Source organism: Oryzias latipes, chromosome 13 (assembly GCF_053564925.1).
Source record: "Oryzias latipes strain Hd-rR chromosome 13, Olatipes_Hd-rR_3.1".
Lineage (NCBI taxonomy): Eukaryota > Metazoa > Chordata > Actinopteri > Beloniformes > Adrianichthyidae > Oryzias > Oryzias latipes.
Window position 1 is genome coordinate 10655640 of NC_136249.1, and position 23417 is coordinate 10679056.

At 44.4% G+C, this 23417-nt stretch overlaps 2 protein-coding genes across 5 annotated transcripts in view; one reads left to right on the top strand and one right to left on the bottom strand.

The window, feature by feature from the left end:
- The first annotated feature begins 633 nt into the window (after nucleotides 1-633).
- Nucleotides 634-20399, top strand: tnfrsf19 (tumor necrosis factor receptor superfamily, member 19). Of its 4 annotated transcripts, none has more exons than XM_011482870.4 (10): nucleotides 634-774; nucleotides 1228-1313; nucleotides 2839-2952; nucleotides 6281-6459; nucleotides 6535-6620; nucleotides 13873-14037; nucleotides 16539-16667; nucleotides 17459-17561; nucleotides 18243-18493; nucleotides 19758-20399. In XM_011482870.4, exons 2-9 carry the CDS (start codon nucleotides 1251-1253, stop codon nucleotides 18487-18489), a joined length of 1086 nt encoding a protein of 361 aa, XP_011481172.1. In that variant the 5' UTR covers nucleotides 634-774; nucleotides 1228-1250; the 3' UTR covers nucleotides 18490-18493; nucleotides 19758-20399. The 4 variants fall into 4 exon arrangements, with proteins under 4 accessions (XP_011481172.1, XP_011481173.1, XP_078786024.1 ...); XM_011482871.3 differs by having other exon boundaries at nucleotides 19840-20399; XM_078929898.1 differs by having other exon boundaries at nucleotides 16542-16667.
- A 2150-nt stretch (nucleotides 20400-22549) lies between these two features.
- Nucleotides 22550-23417, bottom strand: part of LOC101155870 (mitochondrial intermediate peptidase) — a 30353-nt gene continuing 29485 nt past the window's right edge. The window contains exon 19 of the mRNA XM_004075846.5: nucleotides 22550-22808. Within this exon, the coding sequence (XP_004075894.1) occupies nucleotides 22708-22808 (101 nt within the window). The 3' untranslated portion in view covers nucleotides 22550-22707. The remainder of the gene's footprint in view (nucleotides 22809-23417) is intronic.

Genomic DNA, 23417 nt, shown 5'->3' on the forward strand with positions numbered 1-23417 from the left:
TTTGCAATTGCCTTTTAGGGGCAGACTCATGAAGAACACATTTCCATTGGACTTTCAGCATTTGAGCTCAAACCCTGAAATCACTGGTCAGACTGTTTTCTAATAATCTGACAAAGTCAGAATTCTTAGTTATCATTTCCCAATCAATAGCAGTAAAGAAGCATAGATTTCTCCCTTCTCATTTTAAGTTTCTGATTTCTCCAACTGTATGATAGAAAATCCTATTTTTTTTACACATTTGAAAATGTGTAAAATAAAATTAAATAAAAGATCTCAAGTCTTTAGAAATGCATGGCTAATGTTAACTATATGAACCCAGATGTTGAAACAACACAACCGAAAATCTGATCTTTAGGTAGCCTTGGTAAAAAAAACAAAAAAAAACTTTGAATCTTTATTGACAGTAGACAAACAGTTTACATACTACTAAGCTTTCTGGTATTATTAAAGTAACACACAGAAAAGACAGTTGTTAAAGTGCTCCATCTTTCTTTTGTTAAAAGTCACTTGGGAAAAATGGTGGACCTGACCCCTCGCGGGCGCGCGCCACCCCAGCCCTTTGAAGTAGGCTGGCTGATCAGAGATCAGATACTCGCGCTGGGATCCGTGGAGCCCCGCCCTCTCTTCGCCTTTGATCTCGACACCGAGAGCTCGAGTCTCAGAGCTGACACAGGGAGCGGGCTGGCGCGCGGGACGGACACCGCTCGTGCTCTCACCGGGTCGCCGCTGACTGCTGGGGAGCTCCGCTGTGTGGAGCTGGTTCCTGGTCCTCAGGTGAGATGAGAGGTTGGAGAACCGAACTCCTCTAATCTGTTACCACCGTAAGATGATATTTTGAGCACTAAAGTCCAAAATATAAATGTACAGTATTCAAGGTAAGCTTTTTAATACGAGACGAGTGTGGGTTAACATGCAAAAGTTTTGGTAAACTTGCGAAAAATTAGTTTTTTTTTATTTTCTTGCAAAGAGTCTGTGAGGGGAAACTGCATGCTTATTATTCCATTCGGTACGCAAAACCTGAGCAAATAAAGTTGAGAATGGCATCGTTTTCTTCATTTTTTTTGAGGACACGCACGCATGCGCACACGCATACACGCGGAGAAGCGACAACTTTCAGGAAGCTCCACATGAAATATGGACAAAATTACAAATGTGTGTTAATGTCAGGGCACAGTTTGTGTGTTTTTGTTGTGAGGGAACATGCTGACTGTTGTCTCCTACTTTTAGGTGAAAAAGTCCTCGTGGAAATAATGTGGAAACTTCAGTCTGCAATGCCACTCCTGCTCCTGGGTCATTTCATCTTTCCAGATGAGGCAAGTGTCTGTCAGTCCTCAAAGTTGTTAAATTCAGGGGCTTGATTGGTTGCAGGGCTTTGCTGATGAATGTTTATGTAATGCAAGCAAAAATGAGACATTTTTAGTGTCTGCACAGACTTATTATTATTCCTACTAGAACTAGATTTTTAGTGTTTAGGTCATGGGACCTGTAGAGTCCTCATTGAATGCACTCCTATCAGTGCTGTCTATCATTTAATCGAGTTGCGGGTTTTTTCTATTGCCTTTGATTTGTCCTGACGTACAGATTTCTTGTCAGGATTCAGCATTGATCAGCAATTTCAAGAAAAATACTTTAGGATGAGGAGGTAGCCATTGTCCTCGTAGTACAAGATAAGTCATTTGCAGAGTTGTAAACGTTACTTCCAGACTGGAATACATCGCAGATTACTAATAACTTTCTCACAATTGTAATGTGCTGCATATATGTGCCATATATAAGGGTTGATGGCCGATTAAGTGTGCGTTATTACTTTTTAACGCACGCCATGGAAGCCTGAACCGTCCGACGCGAAGTGTGCATTATAAAAAGTAATAACAGACACTTCGAAGGCCATTAACCCGCTTATACCATGGTCACTTACAAAGCAATACATATTAACCAGTTTTTAGTCCTTAATTCTTTTTTTTTTTTTTTCGATTTGGATCGCTTTTCTCACAAAAAGCGGACTATATGTTACGTGATGCGTCGCGCAGCACCACCGCTGGGGTCAAGATTCGGCGATATATATATGCTGATCGTCCCGATGGGTTGAATAAAGCATCAGTTCAGAGAGAAAGTTCTCTCACCGCTTGTTTTTGTCCAAATGATGAAGCAAATGGTTGTTTTAAAGAAGCCGGCGCAGTGATACAAAACATTTAAGCTAGGTGACCGGAACTTCTTTTTTCAACGTGCAGTTAACAGGTTTTAATGCACACCCAGCAGCCAATCAGAATCGAGTATTCAACCAGACCATGGGATAATACAAAGTATTTTACAGTCAAATGTAATTAATATGACCATAAATACTATAATTTATTCAGAAAATCTCAAACAATTTAAGCCGAAGACCCAGTCTGATGAAAATGGTGTTTTCACCATGTTATTGTGGCATTTTTCTGATGATGAAGGACATATATTGAGATTATAATAGCATTTTTAATAATTTTTCTTTATTCAGATCTTGGTCAAATCAGGACTGTACGTCTGGATGACTCAAATATTTCTCACCATTTTTGTTGCACCAGCATGTAAACAGATAGCTCTCGGCAACAGGGAGGGGAAAGGGGGTGGGGTTACTCCATGTCACCTGTCCCGCCCACAACTCAGAGGCAAATTTTTAATGAACTACTGCTGCTTTGTAGAACAATGTCCTGTAAAGCGACACAAGTTTAGTCTACAAAGAGCTCAAAAGATGAGCGGAGTGGGTCTATAAGTGATTCATTAGCAATATGTATGATTAGGCTGAGTTACAATGATGGTGATGAGTATGCTTCAGTTTCCTCCTATGTCTTTACTTCTCAGATGTTGGTGGGAGCCATTGAGGAGGCCAGAGAATGCAGGGAGCAGGAGTACAAAGACCGCTTTGGCATCTGCAAACCCTGCAGGCAGTGCGAGGCCGGACAGGAGCTCTCTAAGGTTGGAGCAGATCTCTGTTGGCTTTTCATCATCGCATGCTGGAGACTAAACGTTCTTACATTAAATGGATTTAAACAACTCAAATCACAGCTGCTATGTTTTTTTTTTCTGGGGGGATGGGGGGGGGGTCCAGTAAAAGCATTATATGAAAAGCAGAGATTGGTGGTAGGCCAATGGAAGTCACTTGCTGGAAAATGTTGGTTATGTCTTGTTTGGGGAAACTTGTTTACATCGCTGTTTAGGAGGTAAAAAAGTGTCTTCTCTTGGGATCCTCTGTTATTTATCACTTCCTCTTTCATGCTGCAGCCAAGTTGTTCTGTTTCTGCAGATCACAAGCCTTCTTTAATCAGTCACACCCATACTTTTGACCTTCTGCAGCTGAATAGCCTCCATTGTTTCTCCCCACTGAATCCCGCACAACTTATTGTCTTTGCCATCTGAGGCAAACCATGCCTATGCTTGCTGCGCTCTTGATAGGGAGTACTCCCCCCCCCCCTCCCACCTCCTCTTAGCCACAGGTTTTTGTGTGCTTTGTGCATAAAAGCCTCTGTAGTGTCACTTAGGGGTATTTTTTGAAGCCACAGTCAGAGATGCATACACTACAACTGATAAAAAGTAAAAAAAAACAAGATAACTTTCTGGGTTTTTTTCTGCAGTTTTTATATGTAAAATGGTTTATGCAAGATAGCATCTGCTTGTGCTTTTTGGTGAACTTCAGTGGAATAAGAAGAGGTCCAGCTGGATGGTTTCAAACACTTTTTCCCCTCTTGATCCAGTTCCTGTTTGTTACTGTAAAGTAAAGGCAAAATGTATGTGTTTGAAGAAATGTTTTGCAATGTGTAAAACAATGTGAGGTGGTTTGACACTCCGCTCTGTCTTTGGCGTTGATGGAAAAACCCCGTTAACATCTGTTGCACACATGTAAAAAACAGCCCGACTGGCTTTAATCTGAGCGCACACAGAAATTCTCTCAGAGGTTGGTAAAACGCTTCAGTAGTCCTCGTTTTCTTCTGCCAGATCGGCTGGCATGAGCGCCGCCAGCCACCCCGGGGCTCTGGTTAATAATTGGCTGCCTCACTCTTTCCTCTCTTTGAAAGTGCAGCGAGATGGTGGCTCCAAGCACAGGCCCAACCTGTGGTTTTCCCAGACCAACAGCCTATCATTTGAGCTCACAGTAACCAAGACAATCCTTAAAGCCAGGGGATTCGCTGGCTGGGAGGGAGATTTTGAAGCACCTCTGAGCAGCTGCCATAGAGATCCCAGAGGAATGCGGTCCCGTTTGCTCTGGTCGGTTTTTTCCCTCGGACAGCAGCATTTGCTGCAGCCAAAAGAGTAGTTGGCATCCATTAAAGCGGGTTACATCTCTCCTTCAGTGACATATTTGGAGACTTAGCTGCATGAGGGGTTAGAGAAAGAGGGGCTCCCTGGTCTTCCAGTTTCTGTTGGAAACCTGCCGGTGGGAAAAAAAGGGCAGAAAAACAGAAGTTTAACTTTTGATGCTGGGTGAGAACTTTTCTTCCAGCCTGTAGAGATCTACGGTTAGTGGATGAACAGCAGTGAAGTAAAAACTCTGAGAAGGATTGTGTCTGGAGCTGCTCTCCCCCTCCTTCTTCTTTTTCAGTGTTTCATTACAGGTTGTATGACCCCCCCGCCCCTGTGATTCCCTCCTAATCTCCGAAATATCTATGCGCCTGAACACGCTTCAGATCCCCGTTAGCCTGCACCCTCACTCTCCTCCACACGGCTGTTATGCTTGGCATGCTCACCCACACGATCAGCAGATAGGGCATGCTGGGAAGGGAAACGGGATGCTGAGCATATTCAGTACTTTCACCGTAAAGCTCGGGGTTTATCGGCTCCAGTTTGTTAGATTTTAATCTAATTCAGGCTGTTGGAGCGAGAAGGAACCATTCACTCAACAAATGGGATATTTGCTGACGTTGCTGATGGCGCAGTTCCTTTTTTCTCTGCGTTTGACTCAACATCAGCTCATTCTGACATGTGTTGTCCCATAAAAGGAGCATGCATGGCTGAACAACTCCTGAGTCTCTCTTTTCAGAGAATCTACATGTTTAGAGACCCCCGTCAGTCATCAGCCACCCTTTTCCACACGCTCTGCCGGCTCCCTGCTTCGCCCCTGGCTTTATATGGACTGTTCATAGCAACAGCTGCAATAATCCAATCTTTGCTGGCCCACTAAGCAGGGCTTCAGTGTCGGGGCTCACATGTGTTTGGCTGAAAGGACAGAATTCCTGATCTCTTCTGACTCCGCGGTGCTTTTGCCAGATCTTTCCGACTCCATTCATAATTCCTCCCTTCTCCAAGCCTGCATCGGATTCTTCTGCCCACATTCCTGGTGGACGGCATGCCCAGGCAGTGAAACCTGAGACGGGCGAGGAGAGAAGCGATGCGGATGCCCCCGTTTGAAGCTGACCTTCAGGTTTTTTTTTTTATGATATACGAGCAGCCCGCTCCTGGCCGTTTGCCGTGCGGCAACATGGATAAGACTTATGCAGCTGCTGTGGAGCTGATTATAAAGGATAAATATATGATGTCACTCTGTCTGTGGTGGGGTTACGTTCCCGTAGTAGTTAATTTTTATGGCTGTGAAAAGAGGAAGAGGTCAGGAAAGTCACAAAACCGCATGCACCGCTAAAGAAAAGAATGTTGTAATTGGCCTCTTTCCTCTCAAATTTGACAGCTTTGCTTATTATATGCTCCCAATAAATCCGATTCAATGATTTTTGCAGCATATGTTCTTGTAATGACTAAAGCGGACCACTTCAAAGGGAGGTTTATGATTAGATGGCTCTTGCATCTGCAGGAAGCTCCACTTTTAAAAGTCCTTCAGCTGTTGGACACACACACAAAAAAAGATTATTCATCTCCTTCCCCTCTCCATCCATCTCTCTGTAATCCTCGCCCTCTTCCTGAAGCCTTTGCTTAGCTTGCTGGCCTCTCAATCAACGGGACACTCACAGAGAATGCCTGGAGTGGGAGCCGTACACAAAACGCTGCAATAAACCTGCAATAATACAACAGTGGGAGTCCCTTGCGGCCATTATGATTCAAATGCGTGGCCTCTCTGGGTCTTGCAGCGGAAGGCCGTTCATTCACACTGGGAGAGTCAGGGAGATTATTGCCGGTGTAAAATAAACTCTCAAAAAGGGCCAGTCATTGTTCTCCCCTGATCCCATGAGCCAAGATCTTTCTTTAATTCCAGGACCCCCAGCAGTCCACATTCAAGCCCTCCTTTCACCATCTGCACCATCGCGTCAAACCAACCCCACCTCTCAGCCGGTGTATTTTTAACGTTTAATCCTTTCAGGAATGCGGCTTCGGCTATGGAGAAGATGCCCGGTGCGTGCCCTGCCGGAGCAGTCGCTTCAAAGAGGACCGCAGCCTGCAGAAGTGCAAGCCCTGTCTGGACTGTGCCCTCATCAACCGCTTCCAGAAGGGCAACTGCTCCACCACCAGCAACGCCGTGTGTGGCGACTGCCTGCCGGGGTGAGAGCGTGCAGCAATAAAGCATCTCGACTGTCTGTGTTAGCTAGTGAACCTGTACCGTTGTGTCTTGAACAGATACTACAGGAAGACCAAATTAAGTGGATTCCAGGACATGGAGTGCATACCCTGTGGGGACCCTCCACCTCCTTATGAGCCCAACTGTAAGCGTTCTTCCTTTTCTTGTTGTCTTTTCACAGCTTCCTGAGTTGTTCCCATGTTCACAACAGGAGATTTTTTTTACACAAGAGCAAACATCACCGTTTGTGACTCTGATCATAGCTAGTCAGCTCTCTATTGAAGAACAGAATTCCCTGCTCCAGCGCCGCGGTTAAACTCACTTTTATCCGCACACACAACATGCCAGCACATGGTCCTTGGTGTAACCACAACCACCGCCTTTGAAGGGTGGAGTGAGCTGTTTTTCATCCACTAAGTCCCACTGAATCAGGCAGCTCCGGATTAATAAGCTGAGCAGATGAAAAGCTGAAACGGATTCGTAAAACAGAACAGTGAATTTGACAACAAGGTTTTAAATGGGATCAGAACATGTCCCATATTTTCAGCACTCACCCGATATCAAAGGAGCAAACTTGTGTGAAACATTTCTGGGTGAAAGACGCCATAAAATATACTGCTTCTTTTCTGAATGGCAATTCACTTTTCATGGTCTTGCTGTTTCGCAGATTTATTTGGGGGAATTTTGTGTGCTTTTTAAAAGATCTCCTACTGCACATTGTGTTCTGTGTCCTGATTGGCTGGAGACCATTGTCCATCAATATCCTCCACGCCATGTCTCCTGCACAACATGCATGCAGCTTGCCAAATTTACATTACAATTTTACGAAGGTTTGAACTTTGAGAGTTTCAACAAAAGAGAAAAGTCTGAAGATGTAAATATCTGCCTGACAAAAGTCTATGAAGTGTGTAGTAAGGGCTTTTACAGCCTTAAAAAATCTATAATACCTGCAAAAAATAAAGTCGACAACTTCGCAGATTTCGCCTATTGTGTGTTATGAGCTGAAAAATGGACAGACTTGTACGCAGCAACGCAAGCGGCCTGCTTGACATACAGTATCAAAGTCGTAGATACCTCTGTGACCCCGTAGAGATCAAATGTATATGCACACTTTTTTCCTGCGCATTATGTGGGAGACATGTCGTAATGAGCACTTACAGAAAATGTAAGGGTGAAGTGTTGACGCTGTACTCTGCACAAGTAGCCTGTTAGTGCTGCTTGATTGTTAGAATTTAGAAAAGAAGACAATCCCTGTGTAGTGTGTGTGGGCATCCCATGGGCGTCATAGGGGCACTAACATATAACCTGCACGGCACGGGCAGCACTTGGACGCGGTCGGCAAGGAGCCACAGTGTGGCTTAAGGGCACCGAACGTCGGCACCACCCGTACATCATAAGTGCTTGCATCTTACATTATCCCAACAAATACTTCACGCTACACTTACTACGTGCACAACAATGGTACCTTCCATTTTCACAATGTCCCTTGAGGTGGTTGGACGAGCCTCAAGAAAAATTCAATACACACCTGTGCTCCGCTGAAGATGTAGCCGCTCCGCGAGCCCACATGTGATTAAAACTTCATCAAGAGAGGACAGGGTGACAATGTTCATGCTGTCTGAGAAACGTGTATAAAGTGTTATTTTTAGAACCTAACTTCTGCCATACATGAGGGAACACACACTGTACTGTGTTTTGATTTAATAGCATAATTGATCGCCTTAATGCAAAAAAGGAAGCAGGAGGTGAGCTCCAATACGTTCACAAAGCAGGAATCACAGTCCAGCAGGGTGCTGATTCAATTAAGTTTCTCCTTCTGGTCTTAAAAGAAGTTAAGTGCAACCGTATGACTTCAGCTTTCCACTAAAACTCACTGGAAGGAACCTATATTTTTGGTAATTGACTTCCTGTAGGAAGTGGATGGAGCTGATGTTTCAGCTATAAGTGGCTTTTTGCAATCAACACAGATATCATACAGCTCATTAGCAAAAATCTCTGTAGTCATTCCAAAACTGCAATCTGATCATCTGGTTGGATCTTGCTGGTTTACATCAGAAGAAGCCGACCTGTGTTTTCTGACCTTCAGACAGCTGGCCTCCTTCTTTCTGCCCACTTGTCCGTCTGTGCCGCTTCCCGTTTGATACTGGAGGAGGCCCGCGGAACAAAAACGGCCATTGTGTCGGAGAACATAGCTGGCAGTTTGCCCCGACTGGGACTTTCAGCAGAGCATTTCCAGCATGCTTCAAAGCCCCCCCCCCCCCCCCCCCCCCCCCACTGTTATCTTGAGGAGGGTGGTGAAAACTTAAAGGGCAGTTTACTACATGGGCCGACTCACAGCGCACCAGTCGGGCCGTCTGGCCCCAAAATATGACCCTTTTGAGAGCAGTGATTGTACTGGCCCCCAGCCAGCTCGCCCTGCCCTGCCTTGGGACCGGCCCCTAGAGCTGTGAGCTTCATCAATTGATGTATTCCCGCCCTCCCACTGTATGGGGATATGCATTTATGAGCGGAGCCAGTGATGGCGAGCAATCAACCCCCTGTGGCGCTGTCGGCATGGCACGGCCCAGTTGCTGTGCTGCAAGTCAGCCCTAATAGACCACACTAGCCTGGGGCATCAGTGCATCTGTGCAAGGGGGGGGGCACTCGTTGTTTAGGGTGGACTGTAAATCTTAACACCCCCCACCCCCCTGCTGTCCCCTATGGCGTTTTGGGGCCTGTAAAATAAAAAAAAGATGGTCTTTTATGGATTCCTTCAGCCTCTTTAATGTGTTTCATGTGCTGAAGTCTTTCACTGTCCGAGTGGATCTCAGAGAGTCCACTGACTCTCTGTGGGGGCAGGAAGATATGTGCACTCACACTCCATGAAGATGATGAGCTTCATCTGCTGTTCCCTGAAGAAAGTCAAGTTTTTAAACACAGCAGGACAGTGGGAATCAGCCTAAATTAAAACCACCTTGTTGCCAAAAAGAAAAGAATATTTTTAAAATCCCTTCTTAATGCTGAAGCATTTCACATTTTTAAGCTGAGCTTTTAATTAGAGCCAGAAAGTGGGAGCGTCTTCTGATTTCAGCATTTTGACTAAAGCCTGTGCAGCCATGCCAGAGATCAAAGAGCAGGAAACACCCCAGCCAAGCAGCAACTTAAGCCAGAGCCTCCATTCCTCACACATACGGTCCCTGAAGTCCTCCAGGCGTATAGGCCTGTTGGGTCACAATGGCAGGACCGTCCGTTCCACCTGCTGTCCTCATCCCACTTCCACTCAAAAGTCAAACCACCATTTTCCACCCAAAAAAAAAAAAATCCCACAAACATAAAACATCACAGCAAACACATTTGGCTTCAACAACAGATGCTGGACACAGACAGTAGATGGGTTATCTCAAACTAAACTCAATGGATTTTCCAGGTCAAAAATGAAGCACAGTGACTAGTTTACAGAGCTCAACAATGTTTCGAAAATGCTATTTGGGTGTTTTGGGATCACTCATTGGTCAACCCAACTGCCTGTGCAGCCTAATTTTGGCTCTCATAAATCAGAATAAAAAAAAAATCATTACCCGAGGGTTATTATAAGTAATAAATCAAGATAAAAAAAGATTAAAAAAAGTCTAATTGGTTTACTTTTGGCATAAAGTTGGAGTTTTTTAAATGGGGGTAAACAGGAAATCACTACTTTCTAAAACCAGCCTCCAGTGGTCTTTTGAGGAACTGCAACATTTCCTGCATCAAATTTGAGAATAAAAAGTAGGGGCTTGGTTTCAAGCAACAGAAATTCCATAATATGCTCCACTGATTTATGTTGACTCACCGGAAAGCCTTCAAGTCTGTTTCTTGTGTTGAAAGTTCTTTCTGACATCGAAGAAGTTTGAAATAAAGGAAGAGGTGATAAAACTCCAAAGAGATGAAACATTTTCATGTGAAATACTCTGAAAATAACCCGCAAATGGTGAAATCCGCAAAGTAGTCATCTTTATTTTTTACAATAATTCTAGATGTTTTAAGGCTGTAAACCCCCTCACTACTCACTTTACACATTATTCTCCCCTTTAACACCAAATATATTGCCGGTGACACCTAAATAAAAACGCTCCATTGTGAGTTTACACTGATTGCGTAAACACTTCGCTACTGTAAAGTGTTCCATATCTCCGCTTCAGAATCCGCTGGAAAAAGGTTAATCGCGTCGACAGTTAAAGAGTTACGGTTGTCAAAAAAATGTCAACACTGGCACTAATAGAAAATGTATGTAGTCTGGTATGATTCTGTACATGAAACGCACCATGAGGGAGATTTAATAACAATGGTCTACAGCCAATCAGGATGCAGAACAAAAAAAGCACATAAAACCGCGCTTAAAAAAAAAATCAGCAAAACAGCGAGACAGTTAAAGGTGAACTGAAATATAGCAAGGGAGAACTGTACATTGAAAGAAATGTGTGGACATTCCAAAATGTAGATAATCTGCTCTAATCTTAACCCCCTCAATGGGAAGAAGCTCTTAAAAGAGATTCCACAAAGAAAAGTCCAGAGGTGTAAAGAGGTGCTTCTTTTATTTGGACTCTTTAGCGTTCCATAAAGTCAACAGGCAGAGAGTCTGTGAAAGGGCTGCGGTTTATGGCTCGGCTTTGAGTGGAGATAATATCAGCAGGTGAGGTTTGGAGTTTATCTGCATTTGCTGCAGCTGCCGGCTCTCCAACAACAAGCTGCCTTTGTGCTGATGCCCACCTGAAGACGGGCTCCATCTGACCTCAGCTCACGCTCCACAAACCTGTGTGTGGAGGGACTCGTTTTTATCTTTTCCTTTTTGTTTTTTTGGCAAATTGACAGAGCTCTCCGCTTTGATGAAATGTTTATTTATGTCACAGCGGGTTTGACCAGTGGAGTTCAGAGCACACACGGACTCGTCAGCTTCACTGAAGCCTTCAAACACAAACACGCCTGTATAAACAGGAAGTGATATTGACCGTGATTCAAGCTGGGCCTTGATAACTGCTGCTGGACGGTGCAACGCGTCTGACATTTACGTCCCTCTCATTTCCTCTGTCATTACCAAGTCTTCCTGGATATTGCAAAGATTTGGAACGGCTGTTGTGCTGTGTGTGCATATGTCCTCTGGAAAGAATGCTGAAAAGCCCTCACCCCCCTATCTGCCTAAAAGAAAAAAACGCCCAAAGCTAAAGCAATGTTTACATGGCCTAACAAAGAGCTCTTGAATGTGAAAAGCCTGATACTGCATCCTTTATGATTAATATACTGAAAAGCAAACAGCAAAAAAAAAAAAAAAAAAGGCTTCTCAAACAAAAAGTCATTCATTAAACCTGCCTTTCTCTTTGGCTCAATGCTTCATTCAGCCTGACTTTCACTGTTTGCTCTTTTGAAACTCACACCCTCACTGTCTTGCATATGCTCACCCAGAAAATAGCAGTTTTATCGCTCATAAACATCAGAGTAATTTATGCTGAGGCAGACATTCTTGGCTTCAGAGGTTTTTGTTCAGAGGTTTTTCAGGCATGTTCTTCCTTCAACTCCTCTATAAAGCTTCAGAACGCTGCAGGACCTTTGTCTTTCCCATCCTTTCATTGTTCTTTGTTCTACACATAACAAACTAGCAAAGTATTCAAACTGAACTAAAGTGCCTTATTAAGCTTTATTTCTGTAAAAACGTGGGGTTAATTTAACATGATAGCGGTGCCTCGTCTATCACAGGCGTTGTGTTCTAGACTAGAGTTAACCTGCGATTGGGGAAATCTACAAAGTGGAATTAGAGACGTTTTGCTGCTGTTGCACTCCTCACTACTTTATACACCTTACTGAAACCAACTGATTTTTATCACTTTTTCAGCTATTAGCCTTAAAGGCCAAGTTAGTAAATGTAACTGTAAACTCACCGCCGGACAGCCCCCCCCCCCCCCCCCAGACGAGCAATCCATCACCACCACTGGGGATCCCCTTTCCCAAACCCCACGCACGAGCCAGGGCCCCCCAAGGGAGACCCGCCCCACACTCCAGGCAACCACCCGCTCACTCCGCGGGAGGTCGGGGGAGAACAAGGTAGGGGCTTGTCCACCTTCGCCCAAGAGGAGGAGCGTGGTAAACATTTCCCGACCAGGCTCACCCCAAGGTGGAATTTTGAAGGGGGCCAGCGCAAGGACCAAAACCCGCACCACAGGGACATGGACAAGCCCCGGCTCAGATGTGATATGATCCTCGGTTCATGGTCCCACCAGAGAACTCAGGGATCATACTCCCTGCGTGGAGAGAGGTCTGCCGGGCCCAAGGGACACCACCCCTGTTGCCGAGGGCCTGGTTCCCCCCAACCGTAGCTAACTAACTAGTAATGCTATGTTCAGTCTGTCACTGAGTTTACATCATTTTCTTTGATCTACGCCAGTAAAGCTATTAGGTTAAATGATAAATACACAGTTCAGAAGTCATTAATTTTGTTCCTGTAACACAACACTTCATGTCTGACGTTGTGCTGTTCAAGCTTTCTAAAACCCCGATGCTCTGTGGGAACTCGCAGAACGGCCATTCCTCTTCAGGTGGCTTTACGAGGGTTTGGGCCGATGGGGCAAACTCTGGCATCACATTTCCTCTCCAACAAAAAAAGGGGTGGAAATAGAGCCCAGTCATGTAAGCAGTGCCAGGACGCGCACATACATTAGAGTCTTCTTCCACTTTCGGCTTCTCCCATCAGGGGTCGCCACAGCGAACAAGTCGCATGGTAAATTTGGCAATGTTTTACGCCGGATGCCCTTCCTGACGCAACCTTCTCAAACCGGGCTTGGAACCGGCAGAGGTAGAGAAGGGAACAGGGAGCAGCCCGGAGTCGAACCCGGGTTTCACGGATGGAAGGCGCCGCAAACCAGCACGAGCTAAACTGGCTCCATGCGCACATACATTAGAGTACTCCCCACAAAAAAAAAAAAATTAGGCCAAGATCTTTTGCTGCATTTTATGCAGACTTTTTTTTTAGGTTTGCCCGCCAAGAAGATCTCCAAACTTCAGCGTGTGAGAGATCCTGGGGGTGGATCTCCCATGCCTGTAAATCATGGTCTGTGCAGAACAACACAGAGGCAGATAAAGAGAATTTACCACAGGCGTTTTCCCTTTGAACTCCTCTGCTTATTTCATTAGACCTCAGATGTCTGACTGGAGGCACAAAGGAATCATCAATCTTTTCCCTTTTTTACAAGACTGTTGAAATGAGGGTTGGATTATATTGGAATAAATAAATGAATGAAATATTTGAAAGTAAAAAAGGAATTAAATGCATTATTGTATCACATATTTTTTGTTTTAAATCCATCTTTCAAAGTGATCTTACTTTGCTGTAAAATGTTGGCAAACCTTGTAAATGGAATGAATTTTGAATCTTCCGTGCATCTCTTCCACAGGTAGTGGGCGTGTCAACCTGGTGCCGCTGCCCCCGGTGGTGACCAGCCCCCGGGACATGGCCTTGGCTGCAGTCATCTGCATCGCTCTTGCCACTGTGCTGCTGGCTCTGCTCGTCCTCTGCGTCATCTACTGCAAGAGGCAGCTGCTGGAGAAGAAGCCCAGTGGTCAGTCACCCATGTTTGTTCAATCAGTCACTTCAGCATACAGTTTGTCAGATTGTAGAACGTTTTGTGCTTGAAGATGTCATAAGGAAATCTCAGCGAGGATCTGGAACGTTTGTGTCTAACCTATGGAGCCCTGTGCATACCTGGGTGAGAGGTTATCTCAGTCATGCTCAGTCATGATCTATTAAACCTGCTCAAGCTGCACTTTTCTTCCTGGTCTTTCTGGAGTGAACGCGGTTTGGATTTGAAAACAGGGTAGCTGTGCAGCAGAATTTGGGCCCTTTTATCCTCACAGTTTGGGGGTGTAAGAGCTTTATCTGTGGTGAGCCTGACGTTTGCATATTTGTGGGAACTTGCATAAGGAGCTGCGCTTGTGAGGGCAGACGCGTTCATGCGCGTGATAAGTCCCGCGGCAGTCAATTAACGGCAGTAAGGAGGTAACCAGTTAAGTGTTATTGTTCGAGTCTGCCACCTCCGCACACATTTGAGCGTACAGTATTTTGTCGGTGGTTTCCCTGTACTGAAACACGCGCCGCACCCTCCACTTGAGCGCTGACAGCTGTCATTTTGATTTGGATTTAAATGAGGGTTTTTAATTACCTCAAAACCTGAAGGAAGGTGGGAAGTGTTTACCTGGAAAATGGCATCAGTTTAAAATGTTTGTTTAACCGTCGCTCCTTAATTCAAAAAAGCCAGATTTGATTCATGGAGGCCTCGGAGCCAGGACTGGCAGAGTTGGGACTCGGACTTCAGACTCTGACTTGAAAGTCAAGTCTCCCTTGCAGAGATTTGACTTGAGACTCGACTTTAAGGACTTGAGGTTTTGGACTTGTGAACAATGTTCCTTTATTTTACCCTATTTTTATCTCCAGCACATTCCTGTCAGCTCTAAAGATTGAAGTTCTGATTGAAGTCCCACTCCAGTCAGCCTATGATCTATTGTAAAAGCCTTCCCAGTGGTCTGTCAGTTATGATTGTTGTTTAGCCAAAATAAAATAATAAGTGTCATTTTCTAGGACAAAGTTTCCGCAGAGCAGCAGTAGTTCATCAGACACTTGTAGGTGGGACCGCTGGTGTGGAGCAACCCCACCCCCTCTTCCCCTCCCTATTGCTGAGAGCTCTCTGTTTACAGTCTCTCCCACTAGCTTACACCCATCGCATCCTATCACAACCCAAAGGCCCGTACACACCGGGACGAATTTCGTGCGCGATTTTCGCCGATGTTTAACGCCTCGTGACTAAACAAAGGGCACCAATGAGAGTGTGCACACCGACGCGAAAAAACGCCACACGTCAAAGCGTAAAAAATAAAACGCCTCGGGTTCGTTTTTTTTTTTTTGACGCGTCGCGTCGAAATCTATTCGACCAATGAGAATGGCGCTTTTGCACACGTCTGGAGCTTCTGAAGTTACAGTAAAACACAACTTGGGGGCGCTCAAACACAAAACTGCCTTGCTGAGCACACATACCAGCGAAGAAGATAGACGCCAAGTAGCGTCTACACAGCCGCGAAGAAATAATGACGGACATTCTAAAATATCCCCGAACCAAGCACTAGTTGGAGCAACTGGTGCTTGAAATATTCATGTTTTCTTTGTATGATTCTGACAATCGCGTAAATACTTGCGATCTCTTCTTCTGAGGAAAAAGCGAGTTTAAGAAGCGTAAAGTTGCGCAGCGCCACCTTGTGTACAGGAGTATTTCTGTTTACATTAAGCGCCATCTAATGTCAGGGAATGAAATTGCATGTTCGCTCGGCTCATCGTCAGCGAAAATCGCCTGGGTGTGAACACAAAAAACGTGGCGAAAAACGCTGGCGAATATTCGTCCCGGTGTGTACGGGCCTTTACATTACTGACACAACACAAATGGCGAGAGCTATTCAGCTGGTGGATGGGGGTTCCTCACTGGCTTGCACACCAATGTTTTCTCTGTGGGCGGGGTTCTGGGTTGCCACACCTCCTTGTGATCACCTGACCTGGTTACTTCCTGGCTTAGTCAGAGTCTCCCTCCAGAGTCAGCTTGGTGTTTTCTTTTGGGTTTTTTTACTTAGGTATTTTCACAATTCTTTTATTTATCATGGTATTTGTAGCTTTGACAAGCTTAGTTGTTTGTAGCTCTGCAGTTTGTGATCAGGTTTCTTCCTATTAACACCTGGCTTTGGGTATTTACTTCACCTCCTGCTCCTCCTCTCGTGACCTCAGTCGGTTTATTGCCCCTTGATGCTAACTTTTCGTCATAGGTTTAAATTCAGTTTTGCTTCCAACGTGATTTCTTGTCCTAGGTTTGGTTTTTATTCCTCTTTTGTCTACTTTTTTGATTGTTTTTCATAATTTACTCCTTCACCTCCTGAAGTCCTGTGCTCTTTTAAACTTGGAATATATGGTAAAGCCATCATCTAAAGCCGTGCTGCTTAGCTTGTTGACCAAAGACTGAAAGAACACGTTTAATAAAACAATCTCATGCATGATTGTAACCGACTGGGTTTTTTTTTCTCCCAGCAGCCTCTCTGAGGTCTCAGGATTGTCCGTACGGCGACGCTGAGCTGTCCTGCCTGGATGCCCGCTGGCTCCATGACTTTCCCCAGAGACCCTGCTGCAACTGCCACCTGGGCCCGGGACACAGCTGTGGTAGGTTGCAAATACTTTAGCTCACCCTTTAACAGTGGAGCTTTAGACTACCTACCTAACTCCTCAATCCTTTTCACAATTGAATCGTTTTTTTCAAAAGGGGCCCTAGTCCACAATTGTTCAAAACAGAGATATTATATGTTCTATGGTCTTCAAGAAAAAGCTATCTGAATATGTGCAAAAAAAGTCCCAAGTCTGTTGTAACGTATTGACTATGCTTGACATTTAAAATGCATTAAGTGCAAAATTCCCGGACTTGGGTCTCTCTTTCATGGGTTTAGCTTCATCCCATAGATGGCAGCACTAGTTATCCAATATGGCAGCGCCCCTGTTTAATTCAAGAAGGGCCCAAGTCCAGAGACTTTAGTTTGCTAGTCCTCTGAAATGATAAAAGTGAGGTGCTATATATTATAGCATTTGTTGGCTATGAACTGGTGCTAAATCTGGGTAAAGTATTGATCATTGGTGTAGCCTCCCTTTAAGCTATGCAATTAAAATCCTTTCCTGGAAAAACAAACCTCTTGGATGTGGGCCCCTTTTGAACTAACCGATTAAATTACCGCAATTTCAAAGGATTCTGCAGTGTAGAAAAGTGTTTTTGTGCTATTTTCATCACTTTACTAGTGACTTTCTCCACGTCAAAATCTGTCAGAAATTACGTCAGTTGCGTAAACATTTACAGTAGTTCAAAGAACGTGTAATATTTACACATCGCTGGTGAAATCTCTGGCGTTAAAGGGGTACAAATGACTGGAAAATCAACCTATTACTCTGGGTGTTCCTTTTTGTAGGCCCAGTCCATCTGATTCCTTCTTTGTGCTGTGATGAGAGCTGCAGTCTAGACCACAACCGGGACATCAGTCCCTTCCAGTCCCAGATGAGCCTCAGGGACGGGTGAGAGCCTGATACTGAAGCTGGACGTCAGTCTGTGACCATCCATCCATCCATTTATTTATCTATCCATCCATCCATTTATTTATCCATCCATCCATCCATTTATTTATCCATCCATCCATTTATTTATCCATCCATCCATTTATTTATCCATCCATCCATTTATTTATCCATCCATCCATTTATTTATTTATTTTATGGCCACTTTCTTTAAGAACTAAACTTTCTTTAGTCTTATGGAAAAATGTAGTTTTGCCAACACTACCTGCAACCTGTTCATCGCACACTAATTTATGAGGCTAAGTTTTTGTATTTAATGGAGATATTGAACAATATGCTGTTTATGAAATTTTAAAAATACAAAGTCTTCTTCAGAATTAAAATAATGTCCTACAATTATTTAGGAAACGTTGAATTACAGGCAGTGTGTGTTTTATATACAACATTGTGCTCCTCGAGCAATAAAGTCAAACTTAAAATGGGATAGTTGCTGTTTTATGTGGTAAACATCAACAAGTCAGTACAGGAATCAGTCTTTTTCCCCTCTGGGTTCTATAGACATAAGCTGAAGTGGGTAATTCACCCTTTTGAAGTGCTGGAAAAAACACACACAACAGGGTGTTGCCATCTTTAGGGATTCTCTCCCGTAGTAATTATGGATTTGTCTCCGATGCGCTGCAGAAATCCAAACCTGAATGAGGAGGGCGCTCTCCTGCAGCTGCAGGGGCATTCGGAGCATGCCTGCTGGGAAGCTGCTGGGATGAAGAAGAGCTCGGCTTCTCTGGAATATTCTGGGATTCCCCAGAACTATCCTGAACAGATGGACAGAGATGAAGAAGAGGAGGAAGTTCAAGAAAGGCCAGGGGCAAGTCCTTGTTCAGACGCTGGGACTGATGCATTTCTGGCCCAACAGCTGGTACTAAGCTAAGAAGGTTAGTGGAGATGTTGCTACTGCAGCTATAGCACAAACTCAAATCATCCTTTTATTTGGGGATTTTTAACATTAAAGCTGTAGTCACAACTGTACTTACAGGTGGATACAGGTGTCTTGCTTGCAAAAAAATGGGCAAACCTGTGCAGGGCATGCAGAAATATCAAAGTTGGAGCTACCTTCACGCCGCCCCTGGCGACCACCAATTCCAATAAGAAAGTCGATGTAAATGCGCCTCAATGGCTTCTGCGTTCAAAACTGTCGCTACACACGTTTCTACGAACATTTTCGGGCTTGACAAACAAAACGCCCGGCCATTGAGCGCTCGTTAACAGTTTAACCAGGGACTCAGATTTGATAGTGACGTAGGGATGACGCCCCCTTTCATTCACAGAAGCGACAGCCGTTTGAAAGTCAATCATGTAGGAGAAATGAATAATTACAGTTTGTTCCCGACTGCTATTCCATGACACCAAGTCTTTCATGTATCGGGATAGAGCCGTGAAAGAAACAGTCTGGAGCCAGATACATGAGATCTGCACCACTTTGACATTTCACACCAAGCCTCCTCCAACTGCGAGTACATGCACTACTATTGGGTACCAACAGTCCAGTGTGAACACCGCAACATTGGAGAGAAAACAGTCATGCACTTTTTTTTTTCTATCGACATGGTGTGAGTGAAAAGTCAAAGCAAACACCTATACAACATGTACGGCTGAAGTAAGAAAGACGCAGGCGTGTCGTACAGATTTGACATTTTCTCAGCCCCCCTCTCATGGGCTAGGGGCTCGTTAGTGCTGTTCACGGGAAAGTGCACATACCTGCGTGCAGCCTGACGGTTAGAAATGAGGAAATTGGCGTGTAGCTTGTGTGGACCTCCAACAGGCGTTCATGTATCACCTGCATCTGCATGCGGTCGGTAAAGGGACAGTGTGCACACCTCCCTAACAGCTAGAGCATGACGAAAGGGCGTCATGTAACAGCATCAGCCTTCCGTCAGACGTGTGTGTGTCTCACATGAACATTACAACTACGCACACTCACCACACACACGGCAATGGTACGTTCCATTTTCATGGCATCCTTTAATGAGCCTTATGGGAAATGCAAGACTCGCCTGCGCTCTCCGTAAGACCCAGCCATTCCTCTTCATGACCCTCAATAGGCCCGGATGAACCAAATGCCCACAGCACCTGTACGGGTCAACCCCCTATGGGGGGTTCTGTAAGGGTTATTCATCAGCTGCTTCTTTTTTTTTTTAGACCCATCTGTGAGGAAGACTCTGGTGTTCAGTCTGCTCTTCTCTTGTTGCTGATGGCTCCATGTGTGCCTTCCTCTTCCCAGGATGAACTGAATATCTGTGGCCTGCATTTCCCCATCTTGAACCTACTGGACTTGACTGCAGCCTCTGGATTACCCCCTCCCAGCCCCTCCTCGCCAACACACGGGTCAGCAGCGCTCTCGCTTCGACATACCTCCACGCCGACCTCGGAGAACAAGTGCACACACGCCAACGTGAGGCGGAGAATGTGAACCCCAAAGGGTGGAATCAAATGAAGCTGAAGCGTGGAGCGAGGTGAAGCTCTGCTTCCAGAATGTAGGACCCCCCCCCTGCTCCTCCAGCAGCTGGTGATAATGAAGCTTTCTTTCGTGTGTAGAAGCGATGTGTGCTGCTTTTGAAGTGTGAAGACAAAAAGAAAACAAGGTCACAAGGGACAAAGTTGCATATTAAAGACAATCTGGAGACAGAACAAGTAAAGTTGAGGAACGTCTTAAGTGAAGAGTCTGCTGTAGATAATGTACATTAGTAAATAGGTCAATATTTTTGTAACGACTGTAGAGACCTCATGTTTGTTGGATGCGAGTTTCTGCTGTAAATAAAATATGATGTATTTGATAACACATTTCTGCATCATTTTGGGTTTGCTTTCAAATTGGCTCCATTTAGTGTTGTAGAAGATTTGACAGCGGTTGGATTCCATTTAATAGCATACTCATGTTGAGCTCTATGAGGAAGTAGACGTCAACGGATTTCAACTTCCATTAACCCTTGTGCTATCTTAGATGACCCCACCCTTACATTGACGTGTTCTCCCTACCATGACAAAGGTGGATAAAGGTGGAAAGATTTCATGTAATCCATGGACACCAGTGAGGATCACAAATCATTGAAGAATAAAGGTTCAGAGCACTGTCTAGTGGGTCTAGATGACCCAACTCCCAACGTTAAAGTGCCTAGGATAGCACAAGGGTTACAGAGACATCCAGGCCGTCCACAGAAGCTAACATCTCGAGAGGAGTGTCTTCTGTTAAGAAGGGTGGAAGAAAATCACCATGAAAGTCACTGAAGTTAGCTAAAGCAGTAGAAAGCCAAACTGGAGTGACTGTTTCCCGTGACAACACATGGCGCACGCCGCAGAGGAATGGCATGCATGGTTGTCGTCCACCATGGAAGCCTGTCCTACAGCCTGTGCACAAAAAAGCAGGCCTAGAATTTGCTAGGGCTAAAAAAAAAGATGAAGACTACTGGAACCCAATACTCTGGAGTGATGAGACAAAGATCACCGTTTTTGGAACTAATGGTTTTAGAACTGTGTGGCACCGTAAAGGTGAGGCTTGGTTGCCTACAGTGAAACATGGTGGTGGCAGTGTCCTGATGTGGGATTGCATGTGTGCTGCTGGTGTGGAGGACCTGCATGTCATTGATGGTATCATGAACTCAACAGTGTACTGCTCCATACTGCCATCACTTTGTGCACTTGGTCGTTGAGCACTTTTCCAACACGACAAAAGATCCAAAACACTATTCTAAAGCTACTGCTGCATTTCTGAAGAAGAATGGGGTGAGGGGATCCAATGGCCGAGTGCGTGTCCTGATCTGAACCCAATCCAACACCTGTGTGGAGTGACACGTTGAGCATCACTCTCCATCCAGCCTCCAGGCTCTAAAAGAGGTTTTCTTGACGAATGGACAAAGATCGATGTTGAAATATGTCCCCAACATGTTCATTCCACACCTAGAAGACTTACTGCCGTCCTTAAAAATCACTGTGCTCATACAAAATACTAGATGTAGTTGTTTCTGTTGCAGGATGTTTTCATTACTGCTTTAACCAATTTAAGTAAGACTGAAGATTCTGTGATCCAAGTTAGATCATTAACCTTAATTTCATGTTGTGCAGCTAAGAAAGTGTTCAATAAAACTCAGCCTTGTGTAAAGTTTGGAAATTCTTCTTTTGTTCATTGATCAACTGATTAAATTAGTACTTTTTAAAGGGGGTGTAGTCATTTATGCTGAGTAGTGTATATAATGCTTTCTGCCTGGCTTTAGCCACCGTCCCGTTCAACCACACATTCACACGCTGGTGCCAACCTATGTGCACCAGAGGCAATGTGGGGGGGTTCAGTGTCTTGCCCAAGGACACTGACACATGGGCGGGAACTGAACCTGCAATCTTCCGATCACAGGTTGACCGCTCTACCTCATGAATCAATCGTGAGTCGCTGCCTGAGCTCAGAGGCATGCAAGCAGAGGCACGGCTCCAGAGCAGCTGCAGTGTCTGAAACAGATGCAAACAGCTGCGTTGCTTTGTAGGGTCAGAGTCAAACGGGACGACTTTCCAGTCTGCAGCTTTCATCTCCACACCCTTCACATTATAGGTAAAAAAAAGAAAATCTAAAATAAAAAAAGCATGTGTCCTTATGGGTACACCGTGTGCAGTGTTTACCTAGAACATTGTGTATGAAATGATACATGAATAATGTAGTGAAAAGCCACAAGGACAATCCCCCCCCCCCCCCCTTCCCTGAAACTCCTCACAGACAAAACAGATGGAGCAGTATTAATTCAAAGCCTCAACAATGAGCACATGACAGGAAGAACAGATTAAGTATTGTTCCTCTTGATGATCTGAGCCGGAAAAAACAAGACTCTGCTGGTGTGGGAGCAGAAAGCTCATTCTCAGAGCAGACAACAACAAAAAATATAGAAAAGGAAGGAAAAAGAATAGAAGTTTTGATTGCTGAAGTAAAAAGGAGAGAGTGAAATCAAGAGTTTCTATAGCAAATCTTTTATTCATATTAAATTATATCAACAGAAGAAAGAAACAAACAAGCACATATATCAAATTACTGACATCAAGAGTCGTTTAAAAACAACTAAGGAATTTTATTTTCAGACAGAGAAAAGATGCGGTGGTCTCTTGGCTCCTCTTAACTTTCAGAATCCATGATGAAGGTGTCAAAGTTTGGGTCGAGTTCAGAAACCAGAGCTTCCACAAAGTCTTCTGTTGTGGGTCGTCTCTGCAACATACCTGTCCCAAAAAACAAAACAAAAAGTTAATTCCATCTCTTCTTCACTTCATTCAAATCAAGCGTTTCGTTTTGAAATGGAGCTGAAATTCTGCTCCAAAAAGGTCTAATCTTCTGTTCTGACAAGATTCCTTTATAGTCACAAAACAAAACATGTAATGACCTCAAAGTCCCACTCTGATGATCTTCTGATCTGTTTTTAAAGTGGTAATTAGTTGTAATTAGGATGAAGTAAAAACCTGTTGTTTTTCAGGACATACTTCCTGCAGAGCAGCAGTAGTTCATTAGAAATTCACCTCTCCTGTTGTGGGCGGGACTTACAGCAGAGTAAGCCCAACCCCGCTTCCCGACATCCTTCTGTTTGAACGCTCTCCAGCTAGCTTACAGCTCCTTAACCTACATTACCAGTGAAACAAATCCTATCCAGGTGTACAGTTTTTATCCAGTTGCCAGATCAGATGTTCATGGATCTATTTGTCTGACAATTTGAATAAAGAAATACTCAGAAATGCAATTTTAAGTTCGATTTTCTATATGTCTGTTCTCCATCATCAAAAAACTGCCACAACAGCATGTTCAAAACACCATTTTCATTGTCTTTAAGGTGGAAA